The 19238-nt window shown below is 50.1% G+C and overlaps 1 protein-coding gene across 1 annotated transcript in view; it reads left to right on the top strand.

The window, feature by feature from the left end:
• The first annotated feature begins 9143 nt into the window (after positions 1 to 9143).
• The window catches only part of TSPAN18 (tetraspanin 18), a 24293-nt gene continuing 14198 nt past the window's right edge, over positions 9144 to 19238 (top strand). Inside the window, exons 1-3 of the mRNA XM_004387647.2 lie at positions 9144 to 9155; positions 14236 to 14308; positions 16525 to 16719. Coding sequence (XP_004387704.1) covers positions 14246 to 14308; positions 16525 to 16719 — 258 coding nt within the window. The 5' untranslated portion in view covers positions 9144 to 9155; positions 14236 to 14245. The remainder of the gene's footprint in view (positions 9156 to 14235; positions 14309 to 16524; positions 16720 to 19238) is intronic.

Consider the following 19238-nt stretch of genomic DNA (forward strand, 5'->3'; position numbering starts at 1 on the left):
TGCCCCAGGGGTGCGAGCACAGGGAGGAGATGTGGGAAGGGGGCCGGAGGATGGGGAGGGAGAGGGGTGGGCCCCTGCTTTCCTCCAGATGCAGCTGGCCTTGAGAAATTGTAGGAAGAACTCAGGGGTCATGGAGAGGATAGTCTTCACCCGAGTTTGCAAAGTCTGCACTCAAACCCAGGACAGGGCCAGCTTGTTCTCTTCAGCGCTTGCTTCTGCCTTGAGGGTGAGTGTCTAATAGCCCAGCAAGCCACTAGGTGTCATAGCACTTAGCAGGTATGGCTTCTAGGGTGCTGCTCCATGGGGAGCTTACTCACCTTCCCCCAGCCTCAGTTTACTCTTGGGTAACTGGGGGATCATTCACCCATTTTCAAAAAGTGTTGGAAAACCGTTCAGCATAGTTTCTGGCCCACATGAAGCTTTCTCTCTTTTTTTTCCAATTGCTGTCAAGTTGATTCCAACTCATGATGACCCCAAGTGTGTCAGAGTAGAACTTCGTTCTGGCTGGTTTTTCAGAAGTAGATCGCCAGGCCGTTATTCCAAGGTGCCTCTGGGTAAACTCGAACCTCCAACCTTTCAGTTAGCAGCCAAGCACATAAACTGTTTGCACATAAAGCATAGCAGTTATTAGATTGATAGTATCATAATTACGCCATGAGTCAGAACTGACTTGAAGGCACCTAACAACAACAGTCATAATTACTGAATTCCTGCTTGGGGGGCTGTCCAGTACCCCTTGCACCCTCTGAAGGGACACTGAGGAAGTAGGAGACACAGGCCTGGCCACCAAAGGGTTTCTAATTGGGTGGGGAAGGGCAGACAGCAGCCTTAGTTCTCAGAGGATATGTCCAGTGTCCCCTAATCCCCACCCCCTCCCACCCCCAGTCCTGGCGCGAATGTCCAGCGGCTCCTGCACGGCTCACAGTCCATGGTTCTCAGGGGCCTGGCTTTGCCTGGGCTGTGTTTGGAGGCTGCCCAGGGCATGGCAGGGGGCTCCCGGGCTGAGAGTCTTTGAGTGATACCGTCCTGCAGCAACTCTGCCTCATGGCTTCCTGCATGCCCCTCAACTCTGGGCCTCAGTCTCCATGGCTATAAAATGGGTGTGATCTCTGAGTTACTTTCTGGCTCAATCCCCCTCCTCCAGGATTTGAATCTGAAGGCAGCCTTGAGCCCAGCTGGGAAGGACCGGCCAGCAAACCATAGCGTTAGCCTGTCTCCCACTCCCTCTAGGAAGTGGGTCTAATGGGTTGGGCCAGTCCTACAGGTTCCTTCTGGTCTCCATGTAGACCCCACTCCTTGAAGGGATTACAGGGCTGGGGTGGGCACCAAAAGGCCCAGAGCCCCACCCTCCTGGCCAGGAGGACACTTCAGCCCTTCTCAAAAACACCTTCTTTCCTATATTCAATTCCCAGAATTTACATTTAAATAGACTTCCTGCCCCATCACAAACCTGAGGAGGGCAGAGAAGGCTGCTCTTCCCTCCCACTCCATCCTCAAGTTCATTCCAAAGGGAGGAGGGTTTCTGGAGGATGAAAATCTCTACTCCAGACATCAGGAACCTGACATTTACTCTGAACACTCCACTCACATGAGAGCTGGTCCCAGCAGGAGGCCGGTGGCATCAGAGGCCATGTAGAATCATCACCCAGATCTGACTACACCAGACAGGGGGGTCGGTGGATGGTGGGGAGGAGGCCATGAGCCAAATGCCAAAGCTGAGTAATATCAGAGAACCAACCACGGCTGTGGCTGCTGGGAATTAGGTGATGGGGCCTGAGGCAGGCTAGGGTGGGGGTGGGGGGGTGTGATAGGCAGACAGGTCATTGGCTGGTGACCTGAGTTTCCCCTCAGCTTTGGGGGAGGGGCATGATTTCCAGTTTACCTAGAGCCCTGGCCCCCCCTAGATGGACCTCAGGGGCCTTCTAGCCCTGAGATCTCTGAACCTGGTGGTGTAGGGCTCCCAGGGGTGTGTGAAAAGGAAAGACTCTTGGGCACCCACCTTGAACTCACAGAATTCAAATCTCAGGGTGGGTGTCTGGAGGTCTGAGGGTTTAACCCCCTCCCCAGGGAATTTTCAGACACTATTCTCCTCTAAACTGGCCAGGCTGGCCCTGGACAGGAGGTGGCCTCCCCTCTCAGGAGCTCTCTCTTCCCCACTAAGACATGGGAGCCGACTCTTTAATGGGAGTTTAAGGGTCTGACCATCCCCCACGCTTTTTCCTGCTCCCATGGTCCCATTGGCTCCTGCTACAAACTTTCTGCCTCTGCTGGGGATGGGGGCTGAGGAGAAGGGTGACCTTTGTCTGGGGAGGGATGGAAATTGTTGAGTGGTGGGTTGCACTGCTGAGCCACAGGTGGGGTGGGGAGAATGGGGAGCATCTTTAGGGACGAACACTATTTTTAAGGCAGGAGTTCTCATCCCGGCTTCACAGACCCCACAGAACTCAAGGGAGCAGTGAACTTGGAGAAAAAAATTAAATCTTCATTTTCACTAAAGTCTAACTGAAATTTAGCATTTTCTTCCATTATAAAAAAGGGCAATAAATCACAGTACTGTTAGCAGTACTTGCAGCTTTGTCGTCAATAGATATAAACAGATATTTTCATATCACCTAAAAGTTGCTGTTGATTAGTTATCAGAAGCATCACTAGCTCTTGGATTTATGCATCCGGGAGGTTCTATAGGCTGCATGTTGTCTCCTTCCCTCCTGAGTGGCTGCTGTTGTTAGTTGCCACTGAGTCAATTCCAGCTCATGGCGACCCCATGTGTGCAGAGTAGAACAGGTTTTCAAGCCAGTAGCCAGGCCTGTTCCAAGCGCCTCTCAGTGGGTTTGAACCACCAGGCTTTCGTCTAGTAATAGAGCACTTAACCATTTGTACCACTCAGGAACTATATAGCTCTTGAACTTACTGTGTTAATAAGCAAAGTATTTGCATTACTCTACTCCAAATTTGTTTTTTAAAATTATTTTTTGATAACTATTTCAATATCAAAATACATGCAAAAGCTGGACAATGAATAAGGAAGGCCGAAGAACTGATGCTTTTGAATTATGGTGTTGGCAAAAAATACTGACTATACCATGGACTGCCAGAAGAACAAGCGAATCTGTCTTGGAAGACGTACAGCCAGAATGCTCCTTAGAAGCAAAGATGGCGAGACTTCTCACGTACTTTGGACGTGTTATCAGGAGGGACCAGTGCCTGGAGAAGGACATCATACCTGGTAAAGTAGAGGGTCAGCAAAAAAGAGTAAGACCCTCAACAAGATGGATTGACACAGTGGCTGCAACAATGCGCTCAAGCATAACAACGATCATGAGGATGGTGCAGGACTGGGCAGTGTTTCGTTCTATTATACGTAGGGTTGCTATGAGTTGGAACTGACTCTACAGCACCTAACAACAACTCCAAATTTATTTTTTTTAACTATTTTTTGATAACCGTATTTCGATATAATTGGTTTCCTTTGTAATACTATGTATTTTATTTTATGCATTTAAAAGGGGTGCATTGGTTTCACTAGACTGCCAGAGAGGGTAGGGAAAAAGTGAGGGACCCCTATTTCCAAACAGGGTCATATTTACAGGTACAGGGGTTAGGATTTCAACACATAGTTTTGGGAGAACACAGTTCAATCCATAACACCGGATTTCCCTGCCACAACCCAGAAGGACTTCCCAGGCTTTCCTTGCTCTGCACCTACCCTCCCTGTGGGGTTTGAGCCCCCCAAAAGCTCTGCAAAGTATGATCATTATTATCACTGTTCCCTTTGACGGATGTAGAAACTAAGGCTCAAAGGGGCTAGGAAGGATCTCCTAGCTCCAGCCCTACCGTGTGACTTTGGGCAAGACTCTGCCCCTCTCTGGGCCTCAGCAACCCCAGTATGAAATAAGGGAGTTAGAGTCATCAATCACTAAGGGCGCTTCCTTCTTTTAAGATTTTCTGATGGAAACAGCCCCATTGAAGTTCTGGGGCAGGGCAAGGGCCGGTGACAGGGGGCAGAATGCCTGGGCCTGGTTCAACACACAGCCCAGGGACAGGGTGGTGCAACCTGCTCTCTGCCCTTCGACCTTCAGGGTTCAGTGTGTTGGGGTAGGAGTCTGTACTTTAGAATCCAGTTGCATCCAGGGTAAGCTCTGCTCATGGTACCACTCACCCCCAAGGCCTGCCCCTCAGGAGCCTAATTAGATTGTACCCCTCCCAGCTGTGCCCATGTCTACGCGTCTGTGCCATAGCCTGGCATGCCAGGATTTCAGGCCAATTGCTTGTTTATGACACTGTCTGTCTTTGGATAAGGCCCAGCAGGCACAGCCAGTGAGCAAATAAGCCTTCCCCCTCTCAGCCTCCAGACCTGATTGCAAGAACCATTGCTGTTCCTATAAGCCTAGGTTCCAGTGCCCCAGTGAAGGAAAAGACATGAGCCTCAGAGTCAGGAAGCCTGGGTGTGAACCTGGCTCCATCCCTCCCCAGCTCTGTGACCTTCCTAGCCCCTTTGAGCCTTAGTTCTCGCATCCGTTAAAGGAAACAGTGATAATATAATTTTACTTTGCCGAGCTTTCTGGAGGATCAGGTAAGATCATTATAAGTAAACACCCATAACACAATGTCTCACATTATCATTAGGATTCAATAAGTGTTGGCCCCTTCCCTGTCCTTGCCCAACCCAGCCCCTCAGACCCCTCCAACAGTCAGCGAGTCAGGAAGCCCAGAACGTTTAGTTGATACAGCTATTAACTCTCCTGTGAGAGCAGTGGGGTTATTGGTCTCACTAGACTGTGAGTGGAGTCCCTGGGTGGCGCAAATGGTTAAGCGCTCAACTACTAGCTAAAAGGTTATTGGTTTGAACCCACCTAGGGGTGCCTTGGAAGACAGGCCTGGAAATCTACTTCTGAAAGCTCGCAGCCTTGAAAACCCTTTGGAGCAGTTCTACTCTGCACACATAGGGTCGCCATGAGTTGGAATCGATTCAAAGGTGACTAACAGCAACAACAGACCGTAAGTGGTTGAGGGAAGACTCTGAGTGGTTGAGGGAGGGAAGCCGGCAGTCTCCCTGCCTGGGAGCAAGTCCAGGCTGAGACTAGCAGGTCTTGGTGAGCCCAGGAAGGAATTAGCTGAATGTTCAGCCTGTAAAGTGCCTTCACCCACATATCTCCTCCGATCCTCACAGTGAGGCTGGAAACTAGGTCTGAGAATTCTCATCTCCCACATGAGGAAACAGAGGTAAGGGAAGGTGGGGGGACTGGCCTAGGCCCCCCAGCTTGCCAGAGGCAACCCCAGCTGGTTGGTGCCTGTGAGGCTCTGCCCTGGACCACAGCGCCCTCACCTGGCCGAGCTCGGACGAGACATTTCTGGGTCTACATCAGCACAGACCTACATTTGCTACCTCAGATGGGGGCTTCTCCATCCCTCCTGTCCACCTGCCTCCTTTTCTCTCTCTCCAGAAAGCATGCCTGGGGGCTGGGGGCAGTGAAAGGGAAAGGAGTGATTTATGAACTGAGCTGTTCTTCTTAATCAGAGAGCCCCCCCAACCCCACCCCCGGGCCCTCTCGCTACTGCAGATGGGGCTGAGCTGCCATCTGGGGTGGCGGGGAGAGACAAGATTAATAAAGCTGTCTGGCCTGGGCAGGGGCCCGCTGAGAGAACCCTGGGGCGCTGCGTGACCTTGGCCCCGCCTCTGCCCCTCTCTGGGCTCCCATCTGTCAGAGGATAGGTGGGACTGGGTCATCTCTGAAGATCTTTGCACAGGGGAGGATTCTAGAGTCTTCCTGGGACTCTGTGCCTGGTTCCCGACTCGGGGCAGAGAGGCTCTGGGTTGGGAACTTCCGTGACAGACGTATAGAAGCTTCTTTTCTGGGGCCCCTCTCTGGTGCCGCGACCTGTGTCAGGAGCTTTGGTTTGGAATCCAGCAGACTTGGGCCTAAGTCCTGGCCACATCTTACTAACTACGTGAACTTGAGCCAGTTCATTTCCTTCTCTGAGCCTCAGTTTCCATATCTGTAAAATGGGATAATAATGGAACCCACCTCACAGGTGAAAATTAAATGAGGGAATGCAGGAAAGTTGCTTAGTGGAGTCTGGCACATGGTAAATGTTGAATACGATTAGTTATTATTAGGTTCAGTTATCACAAAACTGTAGCAATTAATCTGAATTTGGGGCCGTTTAGGGGAAAGATGTTTGTATCCATCCTGACCAAGATATGTGTCCATGGGTCTCCCCCATTCCTGCCTGCCCTCCTTTGATAACTGGTGGATGTTGTGTGAGTATCCACTTATTTCCAACATATGATGATATCGGTAGTAATAATAGCCACCACCACCCCCTGCAAAAGGTACTTTGCAGGTTTCCAAGTCTTCTCATAACCAAGGTTGCATGAATTCTTACAACCACTTTTGGCTTCAAAATTGATATTCACCTTTGTCAGAGGAGAGCGTAGTATCTCAGGAGGGTCTTCAGGGAACTCGAGAAGGCTCCGCCTCCAGTGCCTTCTCTGCAGGGGCCACGTGATGGGGTGAGGTAACCCAGGCTGCCCAGTCCCAGCTTTCCCTTAGGGCAGGTCCTTCAGAGGTCAGAAAAACAAAGAGGAGCCCAGGCCTTGGGCTGGGGGAGCCACGAAGACAAAGAGAGAAGAGAAAGGAGGTTTGTGTGGGAAAGTTGAGGCTCAGAAGAGGAATGAGCCCATTTCAGGCCTGGAGACGGCACACAATAGGGCGGAGCATCCTGGTGAAGGGGAGGCAGGCAGACCGTCCGTGGGCCACCTACTGTGCCACCCCAGCCTTGTGTCCAGAGGAAGGTGGCTGTGACACACTCAGAACTACTGTGGCCTGAGATGCTGGGAAGGGAGTGGTGACGTTGGGGACCAGAGATGGGATGGTACAGAGGAAGAATAGGGGTAGGAGAAAACCGTGACCCCTCCCTGCTGCCCCAAGCCTGGGACAGGGCTATGGCGTACATCCCCTGGGCTAGGCCTCGGGGCTCCCACTCCCAAGGCTGCAGGGACCCCAGCTGTCAGGTTGGCATCTGAATTGGTATCATCTCTGGACAAAGTTCCAGCCCAAAGCCCCTTGGGCCTTGCCTAAACCTGGGGGCTTCTCTCCCCCATCCCCACCAGGGTCCACTCTGCTGGGAGTATCCTGCCCAGTGTGGAGCAGAGGATCTCGGACCTCTCCTCACCCTCAGGGCAGATCTCAAGGATTCATCACTGTACAGGTCACATGGGGCTTGGCTTCTGTCCCCTCCCCTATTAATCCTACCGCTGACACCCAGCCTTTCTAATCTCTCTCCTGAGGTTGAAGAAAGATCTTGGAATCTCAGGAGGACTCTCAGCTTTGCCACTTGCATCTCTAAGCCTCAGGCTGCCTCCATAAAATGGGGCAGCAACCAGCCTGGCACGGTCTTCATGAGAATTCAGTGGAATCACGCATGTGGGCAAGACCCTTTCTATCAAAGATAGCTTTGATTCTAAGTACTGGGTTTGGGTTCCAGCTCCATCATTTACTAGCTGTGTGGCATTGGACAAGTTACTTCTCCTCCCTAAGACTCAGTTTTCCTATTGTAAAGTGGAGATATGGTAAGATATCTACTTCGCAGGGTTCTTGCGAGCGTTTACTGAGCCCACGCATGTAAGCACATAGCTCAATACTTGCGCACAGCAGATAGGGGCCAGGAAGTTCGAGAGCCTGCCACAAGTGTATATTTAGTCTAAATATAGGTACCAGCTCCCTAGGCTGCATCAAGCTCTCGGGAGGGAAGACCCTCCCTCTGCCTTTCCACCTGCCAGTCTCCACCTCTGCATTCCCTCAAGGCTCACCTTCTGCATCTTTTAATCTATAAAACCTCCTCCGATGGCCCTGGAGTTAGTCCTCCCCTCCTAGGTTCCACAGCCTGGTAACGTTTATCAGATGCTTGCTGCAAATCTATTATTATCTATTTCCTTGTCTCTTCCTGCCACCACCACCACCCAAATTGTTACCACCAGTTTCCGTCAAGTTGATTCCAACTTGTGGCAACCCCATGTGTGTCAGGATAGAATTGTGTTCCATAGGGCTTTCAGTGCTGATTTTTCCAAAGTAGATTGTCAGGTCTTTGTTCCAAGGCACTTCTGGGTGGACTCCAATCTTTTGGTTGGCACCAAGTGGACTAACTATTTGTACAACCCAGGGACTCTACCCAACTGTGAACCCATGCTTATTTGTATCTCCATTCCCTAGTGAAGCACCTGGCATGTAGTAGAAGCTCAGTATATGTCTATTGAGCAAATGGATGGATGGATGGATGGATGGATGGGTGGGTGGGTGGGTGGATGGGTCGGTGGGTAGGAGGAATCTTTCACCCACCACCCCTTCTCTGACCCAATGGGAGGGAATCTGAACAGATCCAGAGAATCTCTTCCTCCCTCCTGACGGGAATACCCACTGCAGCCCAAGCCCCCCAGGCCTCAGATGTTTCTGGATCTGTGGAATTCCCCACAGCTATGATAGAGCAGGGGTTGCCATGTGTGCAAGTTTGACTTCTAGATCAAACTCTCAATTCCACCGCAGGGAGCTGACTCTGTAAAGGAACCTTCTGGCAAATCTTTATGCAAAGCTAAGGAACCCTTGCCAGCATCAGATTTCTCTCCTGGGAGTTGAGGTTTCTGGGGCAAGGGTTTGATAAACCCCACTGGCACTCTTCTGCTGAGCCATCACTGCAAGTGCCCAGGTAGCATCCAGGTGTGTGAGCTGCCCATATCCACTGTCTCCATCCAATTCATGAGCCACATCCAGCCACATCAATGTCAATAAAGCCTGTATCAAGAGCCACAAGTGTCTTGAAGATGTGGTTCCCACACAGCCCAAGTGACGGCACCCAGGAGCTACCATCTTGGCAGAAGGAGGGCACCCCATGCAGGCTGCCCCAGCCCAAGTAGCTCCAGGTGCAGAGAGCTTTTCATTAGGGCTAATGGCCCCCGGATTAGCAAGTCACTTAGGCTGAGTGTGTGCATCAGCAGGATGGGTTTTCATAAACAGCTTCTTTAATGTGGCTGAACCTGACTGACATCCTATAGTAATTGGATATTTTCTTTTATAGCACAAGCTGGGCCAATAAAAGAATATATAACAACCCCCTCTGACCGAGAGACTCCGTCCTGCTGAGGCCCAAAGAACTTCCAGGTGAAAAGTCGGCAATTGCCTCCTCCATGTCTGTGCGCCTCTGCCCCATCCCCTGACACTGCCCACCTCCCTGTCTGAGTCTTTCTCGGTCTGTCTCTTCCTGTGTCACTTCTTGCTCTGTCTCTCTGTCTACCCTGTCTGTCTCTGTCTTTCTCCATCTTTCCCTCCCTTCCTGACTTATCTTTGTCTACTTCTCTGATTCACTGACTCCCCACTGTTCTCTGTATTTTCTCTTTCCCCACTATGCATTCATTCATTTAGACATATTTATTGAGCACCTACTACATGCCGGCCACTGCTCAAGGCACTAGGAATATAGCAGGGAACAAAACAAGTCCTTACCTTTACTAAGCACACATTCTAGTAAGGGAGGGTGTGTACTACTAAAATAAATAAGTAAAATATAGAATATGTAGTATATCCATGGAAGGGCCGTGGCGGTTCAGTGGTAGAATTCTCATCCCCCATGCAGGAGACCCAGGTTTGATTCCCAGCCAGTGCACCTCCTGCACAGCCACCACCCATCTGTCAGTGGAGGTTTGTGTGTTGCTGTGATGCTGAACCGGTTTCAGTGGCGCTTCCAACTAAGATGGACTAGAAGGAAAGGCCTGATGATCTACCTGCAAAAAATCAGCCAGTGAAAACCCCGTGGATCACAATGATCTGATCACAACCAATCATGGGGATGGCGCAGGACTGGGCAGCATTTCATTCTGTTGTGCGTGGGGTCACCATGAGTCGGGGGCCGACTCAAAGGCAGCTAACAGCAACAACATGGCATATCCATACGGCACTGGGGTGGGTATCAAGAGACAAGGTGCTAGTCTCAGATCTGTCACTAATAGGTTTAGTAACTTGGCCAAGCCCCCCTTCCTCTCTCTTAGCCTAAGTTTTCTCATTTTCAAAATGAGGATGTTGGGCCAGATCAGGGCATCTCAACCTTTTCATGACAAGAACTTCTTTTATTAATATGGCAGTGACATATGTTATATATAAGGGTGGGATTCTAAAGTCAGCACTTAAACCAACAGTCAAATAAAAATTACCCTGGTCAACAGAGAGTCCCTGATGGAGCAGAAGAAAAGTGGGGTGCAGAACTCAAATTCTACTTAAAAGACCAGACTTAATGGTTTGATCAGACTGGAGGGACCTCAGAAGACACGGCACCAGGACTCTGTTAGCCCAGTACTCAAACCATTCCTGAGGCCAACTCTTCAGACAAAGATTAGACTGGACTAAGGGACATAAAATGATACTTGTGAAGAGTGTGCTTATTAGCTCAAGTAGATACGTGAGACTAAATGGGCAGCTCCTGTCCAGAGGCAAGATGAGAAGGCAGAGAGGGTCAGGAGCTGGTTGAATGGACACAGGAAATCCGGAGTGGAAAGGAAGAGTGTGTTGTCACAGTATAGGGAGAGCAACTAGGGTCACATAACAGTGTATGTATAAACTTTTGTATGAAGGACTAACTTGAATTGTAAACTTTCACTTAAAGCCCAACAATAAAAAAAAAAAAATTTCCTGGTAAAGCCCTTAAACACTCGGTTTTGTTATACACGAAACAGAAGATTGCACTTGGGGGTCATGTTGTATGATAAAACACTCATCTTTAAACACGGGACCCTCACTTGGCGAGGTGAGGGGAGCCTGAGACCACAAGAGCCACAGCAGCAGATCCACGGCTCCCAGGTGTGCTCACCTGCAAGGGCAGGTGGAACTGCAGCCCCTAAACTGCCCTCTCCCTCACTTCCCCAGTGCCTATGTGGAGTCGAATCAACACCAAGTCAAGTTTGCCTGTATGCTGGCTCCTGCATTTCATCCCTCTGGACCCTAAGATTTAAAACAGTTTACCTACCAAGCCACATTGCCTTTATCAAGTCATTTATCCATGTTAAACTTTGTCCTTATTTTTTTGTACTGCAAAGTTATAGATGCCTGCTGACCAGAACTTCTGAACAACCTGAGAAATCAGCGTCCCCACCCTGGGGTGGTTTCATTGCTCCAAAACCCAAGACACTTGCCTTTTGAGACAGCCTGTGGTGAGGAGATGATTTCTAAGATGTCATTTGAAATATTGAAAATAGTTTTAGGACCCCTCTAGTCCCAGGGAACCCAGATTGAGACCCACTGAACACACTTATCCTCCTAGCTTGAAAGTCCTCCACTTGAGAGCCCTCCTCTCTCCTGACATGTGGAGAATTGTGTACCTGGTATCTGGGGGATCCAGTGAGAGGAGCAACCTCATGGCTGGGCAGGAGGGAGCAAAGGAGACGGACAGACTCACCATGTGTCAGGAGCTATCTGAGGATCTCCCCATATATCACTTAACCCTCAGTCGGTAAAATTTCCTGAGGAGGTCAGCATTCCTGGCCCCATTTTGCAGTTGTGAAAGTGAAGGCACAGAGAGGTTATGTGATTTTTTTCCCAAGGTCATAATGCTAGCAGGTGGTAGAGCTAGAGCTGGAGCCCAAGACTGGCCTGAGCCCACACTAGCACGCTCCTCTCCAGTCCCTGTCAGCTCAGTGGAATGGGGAAACCCTGGTGAGTCTTTCTTCCAGCCTTTCTTCCCTTGCTGCAGAGAGGGCTTGTCATTTCCATTCAATAGAGAGGCCTAAAACCAAAAAAAACCAAATCCACTGCCCTCAAGTCGATTCCAACTCATAGCAACCCTGTAGGACAGAGTAGAACTGCCCCATAGGGTTTCCAAGGCTGTAAATCTTTACAGAAGCAGACTGCCACATCTTTCTCCCATGGAGCAGCTGGTGGGTTCAAACCACTGACCTTTGGTTAGCAGCCAAGTGTTTAACCACTGCGCCACCAGGGCTCCTTCAGAGAGGCCCCAGTCTCCTTCATAAGTGCCTTTTGAACAACTTTTGTTGAGGAAGAACAAAGTTCTTGGACCTCATGACCTCACGTTTCTCCTCAGCCCACCTTCCAGAGATGCTCCCTGTTCCCACTCCTCTTAGAGTTAAATTAGGAAACTGTGGTTTTACACTTCTAGAAGATTCCATCGATGGTTGGAGCTATGAAAACAGATTCAGACAGGAATTAGAGATTCCATGTGTCTGTCACTGTAGTCTGGCCAGTTGAGCTTGATCCTCAAGTTCAGAAACCCCTTTTTTTGTAGGGGGTAGGGGGAAGCAGGCATTGGTCTTCTGGCTTTAGCCCAGGGGACTGCTCCCCATGGACAGTGGGAAATAAAGGGCATAGGAGGCTTGAAGACAGGTGGGAACCTTGGAGAAGGATGAGTGGGGCAAAGGAGTTAGCATTCATTGAAAATGATGAGTAAGAGTTGTGGCTCCACATTAAGACAGACCTGGGCTCAAGTCCTGGCTTAGGCACTTCCTTGCTATGTGACCTTAGATAAGTAACTCTACTTCTCTGAGCCTAAGTTCCCTCACCTGAAAAAGGGAGGTGGGCAACACCTATTTCCTAAAGCTTTATGAGGATTCAGTGACTCTGCATGTTGCCTGGTGTATAGTAAGAAGTCAAGGTATACTGGCTGTTACTATTGTTAGCTAAATGTGCCAAGCCCTGCACTCAGTATTTTCCACGCATTATGAAAGAAGCATTACTTTTATCCTAATTTTATAGACAAGAAAACTCAGACGCACACGTGCAGGAACTTGCCCCATACCACCTGGTAGAGCTGGGATTCAATCCTCTGTAGGACACCAAAGCCCTCTGCCCACTTGCCCAGCCTGCCCTGGAGCTGAAACTCGGCCCTACATATTCTCCGTCCATCCTCCAGCTCACATCATCTGTTTTTCTACCTGACCTACCTTGGAGGTTGTCAGAGGGCTCTTCCCAGGGCACATGTCTCCTTTCAATGCATTTGTCTGGAGGCCCAGTGCTCCGCTAGCCTGGCCCATTATATGTAGTTTGTAATGAATGTGGTACATAGTAAATACAGGTAGTCCATTTATGAGCCGCCATATTTATTATGCCCTTTAATTGCCAGATGGTCAGAGCTGGCTGAAGCCAGATCTTGCTCTGGAGAGAACCTTTGCCTCGGTGGGCAGAGGGAAGGGACACCAAAACTCACCTACTGCACAGCCTTGTCAGCATCTTGCAGGGCAGCCGCTTCTGCCCTCCAAAGTCTCATCCAAGTCAGAGTCTGATAGATTGTTGAGTCTCAAAAGGAACGGACAGGTCATCAAATCCCAGCTTCATCATTTTATGATGAAGACGTTGAGGCCACAGAAGAAGTGATTTGCAATAATCATAGTACATACCTCATCGGCTGGTGCAAGAATTAAATAAGATAATATGTGTAGAGTGCTTGGCACAGTACCCAGCACACAGCAGATGCTCCCCAAACAATGGCTACTATTCTTTTTTTAATTTATTTTATTTTTTTTGTTGTTATTGAGAATATACAGAACAGAACATACATCAACTCAATAATTTCTTCATGTACAATTCAGTGACATTGATTACATTCATCAAGTTGCACAACCATTCTCACCCTCCTTTTCTAAGTTGTTCTTCCCCCGTTAACATAAACTCCCTGCCCCCTAAGTTTCCTGTCTAATCGTTCAAGTTGCTGTTGTCAATTTGATCCTATATAGATAGATCTTAAAGTAGCACAATGCTCAAGGCAGACATTTTTTACTGGTTAATTAAGCTAAACTGTTGTTTGGTTTAAAAAAGACTTCAGGTGATATTTTTGGCTTAAGGTTTAAAGATTATCTCAGGGCAATAGTTTCGGGCGTTCATCCAGCCTCAATGGCTCCAGAAATCTGGATTCCATGAAAATTTGAAATTCTGTTCCGCATTTTCAGTGACTACTGACTAATATTAATAATAGTCTCACAGCAACCCTTTGAAATAGGCTTTATGAACCTTATTTTTTGGAGAAGGAAAACGGAGGTTAGCTATGTCCTACCTCTCCCCCACGTCCACACCCCATACTCCCAGAACCTTTTGCACCAAGTTCTGTCATAGAGGTAGAAACCACCTGCTCGGTGGGCCTGGCCGCTGGCCTCCCTAGGAGGTGAGGATAGGGAAGGAGGGGCAAGGATTCTTTCTAGGTGGGGTCCCCCAGCAGGGGAACTGAGGCAGCCTTGCTGTTTTGTAGGTGGAGCACCATGGAAGGCGATTGTCTAAGCTGCATGAAGTATCTGATGTTTGTTTTCAATTTCTTCATATTTGTAAGTATTCCTGGAACATGCCCCCAGGTCTCTGCTGGGTGGGCAGAACTGACTGCCACTTTGAACTATTCACAGTGGGCTGAGACCCAGGGGCAGGAACAGGGGACCCAGCACTAGAAGCAGGTCTACCTGCCCAGCCAGGAGTTCATGAAGGGGAGGCCCCCCACAGTGCCTACCTCACTCCCAAGAGTTCGCCCCTCAACCCCCCAACCCCATCATAGGAGAGAGGTCTTGCACAGACAGACCCAGGATGGCTCAGCCTCCTGGCAAAGTTGGGGGGCTCAGTCCCAGCCTGTCTTGGGATCTAACCCTGATGGAGAGGAGGGGTAAAAGAAAGAATGGGGGCGATCAGAGGGTGACAAAGGGAGCCACACCCAACCCTGGCCCCCAGAGCAGATTATGGACATAGGAGCCGAAGGGGCTGAGCCATCATAGCCTCCTGATATCATTAGAAGCATCTCTAAGATTGGCAGATCTGGGTTCAAATTCCAGCTCTGTGTCTTACCAGCTGTGTGGTTTGAAACAGTCATTTCACTTCTCTGAACCTTGGTATCTTCATCCCTTAAATTCCTACCTCAACAGGTTATTTGAAAAGTCAACCAGATTAGTTTACAAAGTGCTTGGAATGTGGTCGGCACTCAGTAGCTTAGCTCCTTCCCCATCGATTCTGTACACGAGGCCCTGAGCCCTCAGGTGGCCAGCCCAACGCCCACCCACCAGCATCCCACCTGAGGTCTCTGCTCAGTCCCTGTGGCCTCTACCAGGAGCAGAGCCCCATTCACAGAGCCCAGATCCCCACTCCGCATGGGCAGCGGAAGAGCCCCAGCCCTGCAGACTTTCCTGACCCAGCCTCAACCTTGACCTTGGCGCAGCCCAGACCTGAATGAGTAAATGTTTGAAGGAGGAAGCACTTCCTTTCAAGGCAGGGTCCCTACGCAAGACAGTCCCCCTTTCTGGCCGAGAGTGCCTCAGCCTGTCTGTCTGTCTGTCTCTCTCTCCCCATGTATTTTTTATACATTTCAGCATAGCACACCACCCCCCGCCCCAATTCCCTTCCCTCTCTTTAGTCCTGAAGCTCTGGGAGCCCTACAGACTTGAGTTCTAACCCCAACGCCACAGCTTTACAAGCTGGTGACCCTGGGCCAGCCAGTCACTCCTCTGCCCCAGTGTCCCTACCGTGAACAGGGCTGGGCCCCCCGGGCAGTCTTAGTCCATGCCCTGGGTCATCCGTGAAGCTGAGCTCAACATACAATTGTTGAATCCCAAAACCTCCAAAAGCAAGGAGGAATAACTTGGGTGTTACTGGAGGCTTTGCAGGGAGGCCAAGGAGAGAGAGACAGTGCACCGCACACAGCAGAAGCGTAGACCATACTATCTTGTTCCTCCTTCTCTATCACCCACTGCTGGGTCCCTCCAGCCTCTCTGCCCCATACCTGCCCTGAACACATCTAAAAATAATGTCTTGCCTGAAGCCATCCAGCTCATCCCCTCGGCTTGCAGACCCCTTTCAGCCAAGCCAAAGCTCCAAGCCAATAACCACCGCCTGTCATGCCTCAAGTGTGCCTCTAGGGGGCCTCAGCTCCTCCCAGCACACAAAGGGCTTCCGACCACCAGTCTCTGGGTGGTGGTGTAAACAACTAAAGCGCTCAGCTGCTAACAGGAAGGTTGGCATAGTCCATCCAGAGGCACCTCAGAAGAAAGGCCTGGCGATCTATACCAGTTGCCATCAAGCCAATTCTCACTCATGGCGACCTCATATGTGTCAGAGTAGAACTGTACTCCATAGGGTTTTCAATGACTGATTTTTCAGAAATAGATTGCTGGGCCCATTTCAGCCATGCTCTGTGCCATCATCTTGCTGTAAGACCTTTGGCAAGTCGTCTGCCCTGTCTGGGGTTCAGTGTGGAACGAGAGGGTTGCACTAGATGACTTCATAAAGTGAATATAAAAGTGGCAGATGAACTCTGCATGATCCTCAGCAGCCCAGGGTTAGAGACTGGATTGAGACAATGCATGCTACACTTAAGGTCAGAGTAACAAGAAAAATTCAAGGCAATTAAAAGCACTGCTGGGACATGGGGGTCATGCTGCGGTTGGAATTTTTGCCCAGCTCAGCGGGCACCTTGGGCGAGGGGGAGTGGTGTGTTGTTTGGGGGTGTCTAACCTCATGTCTGCCTGTTTTTTCTCCTCCCTCCTCTGACTGGCCCGGGGAGCAGCTGGGTGGGGCCTGCCTGCTGGGCATCGGCATCTGGGTCATGGTGGACCCTACCGGCTTCCGGGAGATCGTGGCCGCCAACCCCCTGCTCATCACAGGTGCCTACATCCTCCTGGCCATGGGGGGCCTGCTTTTTCTGCTCGGATTCCTGGGCTGCTGTGGGGCCGTCCGAGAGAACAAGTGTCTGCTGCTGTTTGTGAGTACAGGTGCCCTGGAGTGGGAGGGGGTGGCGACTGACTTCCAGGCCCTGCCTGGCTGCCATTACAGAAACCAACCTGTCAACTTGTTATCTGAGACTATCAATACCATAAAAGTCTGTGAGATCAACTTGCCCATCTCCACTCACTTAGCAGTCAATGGTCTGAAGCCCAGACAGATTCAGTGACTTGCCCAGAGTCCCACAGGGCCTTAGTGGCAGAAACAGGGATAAAACCAAGATCTCCAAGCATTTTGGCCAATGCCCGCTGCACTGCCACAAGGTGATCTTCACCATACCTTTGGGAGAGCTGGTTTATTGAAGCAGCACCCCTTCCTTTCTCCCATTAAACTTTACTACTTCCCTCAAGTCAAGCCAGGGCCCCTGACTTAAAGAACACCGAGTATGTGTCTAGACTCCAGGGAACTCACACTGAGGACTGAAACAAGACCACTGTCCTCCAGGAGTGAGAAACTCACCAGTCATGTCCATTTGCATTTGCGGCCCCAGCTTCTGGAGCCTGCTTTTAGTGCTGGGTCTTTGCCTGCAATTTGGGCGAGCTGCCAGTAGGTGGCACTAAAGTGACCTTACCCTCAGGTCTGAACCGTCAGCCAGGCAGGGTCAACTGAAAACATTGATCATGATACTTTTCTACTTGCTTGCTTTTAAGAACTCTAATATCTAACTCCCTAGTAAAATAACTAAGATGATAAACTGTTGGATAAACCACTTCATCTCTTGGATTTCAAATTCTAAAATAGAGACAACATGATCTCTTAAGGTTCTTTATTCATTAAATAAATGGTTCTTGAATGCTTATTACAGGGCACATAGTTCACAAGGGGCTGAAGATGCATCAGTTACCAAGAGATACCATCCGCTCTCTCTTGGTCAGGCTGCAGTAGGTGTGGGTTTGAGTGTGCATCCTGCTCTGTCCCCTAACTATGTGACTTTATCTAGTTTCTTTACCTCTCTGAGCTTTCATGTCTTCACCTTTGTCAAGTGAGGAGGCTGAGAAGCTCAGCTCCAGGTTGGAGTCAAACCAAGAGAGTATTGATGAGACAGGCAGTGGTATTCTAGTTCTCTTCTGGTTTCCCATGGGCTGTGGTCCTTTGGGCCTTTGCATACTTTCCTGGCTGTAGTGGATGGGTCTTTTCTCCCCTAAGAGGTCCTGTGGGCCCACAGGGCTAGAAGAACTTCTGGGTTGAGCCCAGGCCTGCTACAGGGTAAGTTAAAAACAACCCAGCTTAGAGAAGTGCATGTGTGGGTGGGTCAACTAGCAGGTGCTCCTTGTGGGTGGGTGGGGGTCGAGTTAAGCGATAGGGTGGCCTGGGCCGGTTAGTTGGACAGACTTAACTTGCAAGGCTTCTTTACAGTCGTGGGGATGAGCCAGCACCCAGTAGCACCGGGAGGCAGAGTCCTGGCATAATGCCCCCTCCCGGATCAGAACACAACGTACTGCCCCCATAGAGTCACAGTGCACAGTGAAATGCCCCACATCCCAGAGGAGACATGCAATCAGCTGTGAACTGTGTGACACAGGAGCCTTGGGTCCATTTGTTCTTCCACAGTGTAAAGTGAACACTGCAAAGTTTTCATTTGGAGAGAAACAAAGAAAATCTGTGAGCGCCCCCTGGTGGAATGCTGTACCATATCCGACCTAGCATGGAACCATCTTGGCTTGTGGAGCCCAAAGGGACCTTACAAAGGGGTTAGGATCTGGGTTCCAGGACACACCAAACCTCCCTTTGCCCCACTGCACCTGGCCCCACCCCCCACCCCGCCGGGAGCTCATTCATTGCTAATGGGCTCCTCTCGAAGCCAAGAAAGGAAGCCAGGCAGCGCTCTTGGCTGGGAGCAGGCTGGGGGCCTCTCCTTGCCTCTCAAATCTCTTAAGTCTTCTCAAGCTAAGTGGCTCCCTCTAAACCTGCCAGCTGGACAAGGACAGCCTGAAGACCGAGACCCAGGGGAGAAAGAGATTTGTCCCGGCCACCAGGCTGGGGTCCTTTCTTCCTAATCGTACCCACTTTCCCATCCTCTCTTCTGGTGTCTTCTTTCTCCCTCTTCCTCCCTCTTCCTCCCTCTTCAGTCTGATTATCTCTGTGCCATTCACTTTCTTTTCTCTCTTCTTCTATCTCTCTCTCTCCCTGTCTATCTCTGTCTTTCTCTTGATTTCTTTGTTTTTATTCCTACCTCTTTTCCTTCTCTCTCTCCAAACTCTCCTTGCCTCTTTCCCTGTCTCTCTCTACCTCTCTTGGCCTCTGTCTCGCTCTCTTTACTTCCCTTGCCTTTTCTTTCTCTTCACCTCTCCTCTCCTTTCCCCTCCCCTCTTCTTTCCCCTCCCCTTCTCTCCTCTCCTCCCAGCTCCTTTCCCCGCCCCTCCTCACACCTCCTCCCCCCTCTTCTGCCCTCCTCTCCCATCTCCCCTCCTCTCCTCACATCTCCCCTCCTCTCCTCACATCTCCCCTTCTCTCCTCTCATCTCCCCTCCTCTCCTCTCATCTCCCCTCCTCTCCTCTC

Source organism: Trichechus manatus, unplaced genomic scaffold, assembly GCF_000243295.1.
Source record: "Trichechus manatus latirostris isolate Lorelei unplaced genomic scaffold, TriManLat1.0 scaffold00191, whole genome shotgun sequence".
Classification (NCBI taxonomy): Eukaryota; Metazoa; Chordata; class Mammalia; order Sirenia; family Trichechidae; genus Trichechus; species Trichechus manatus.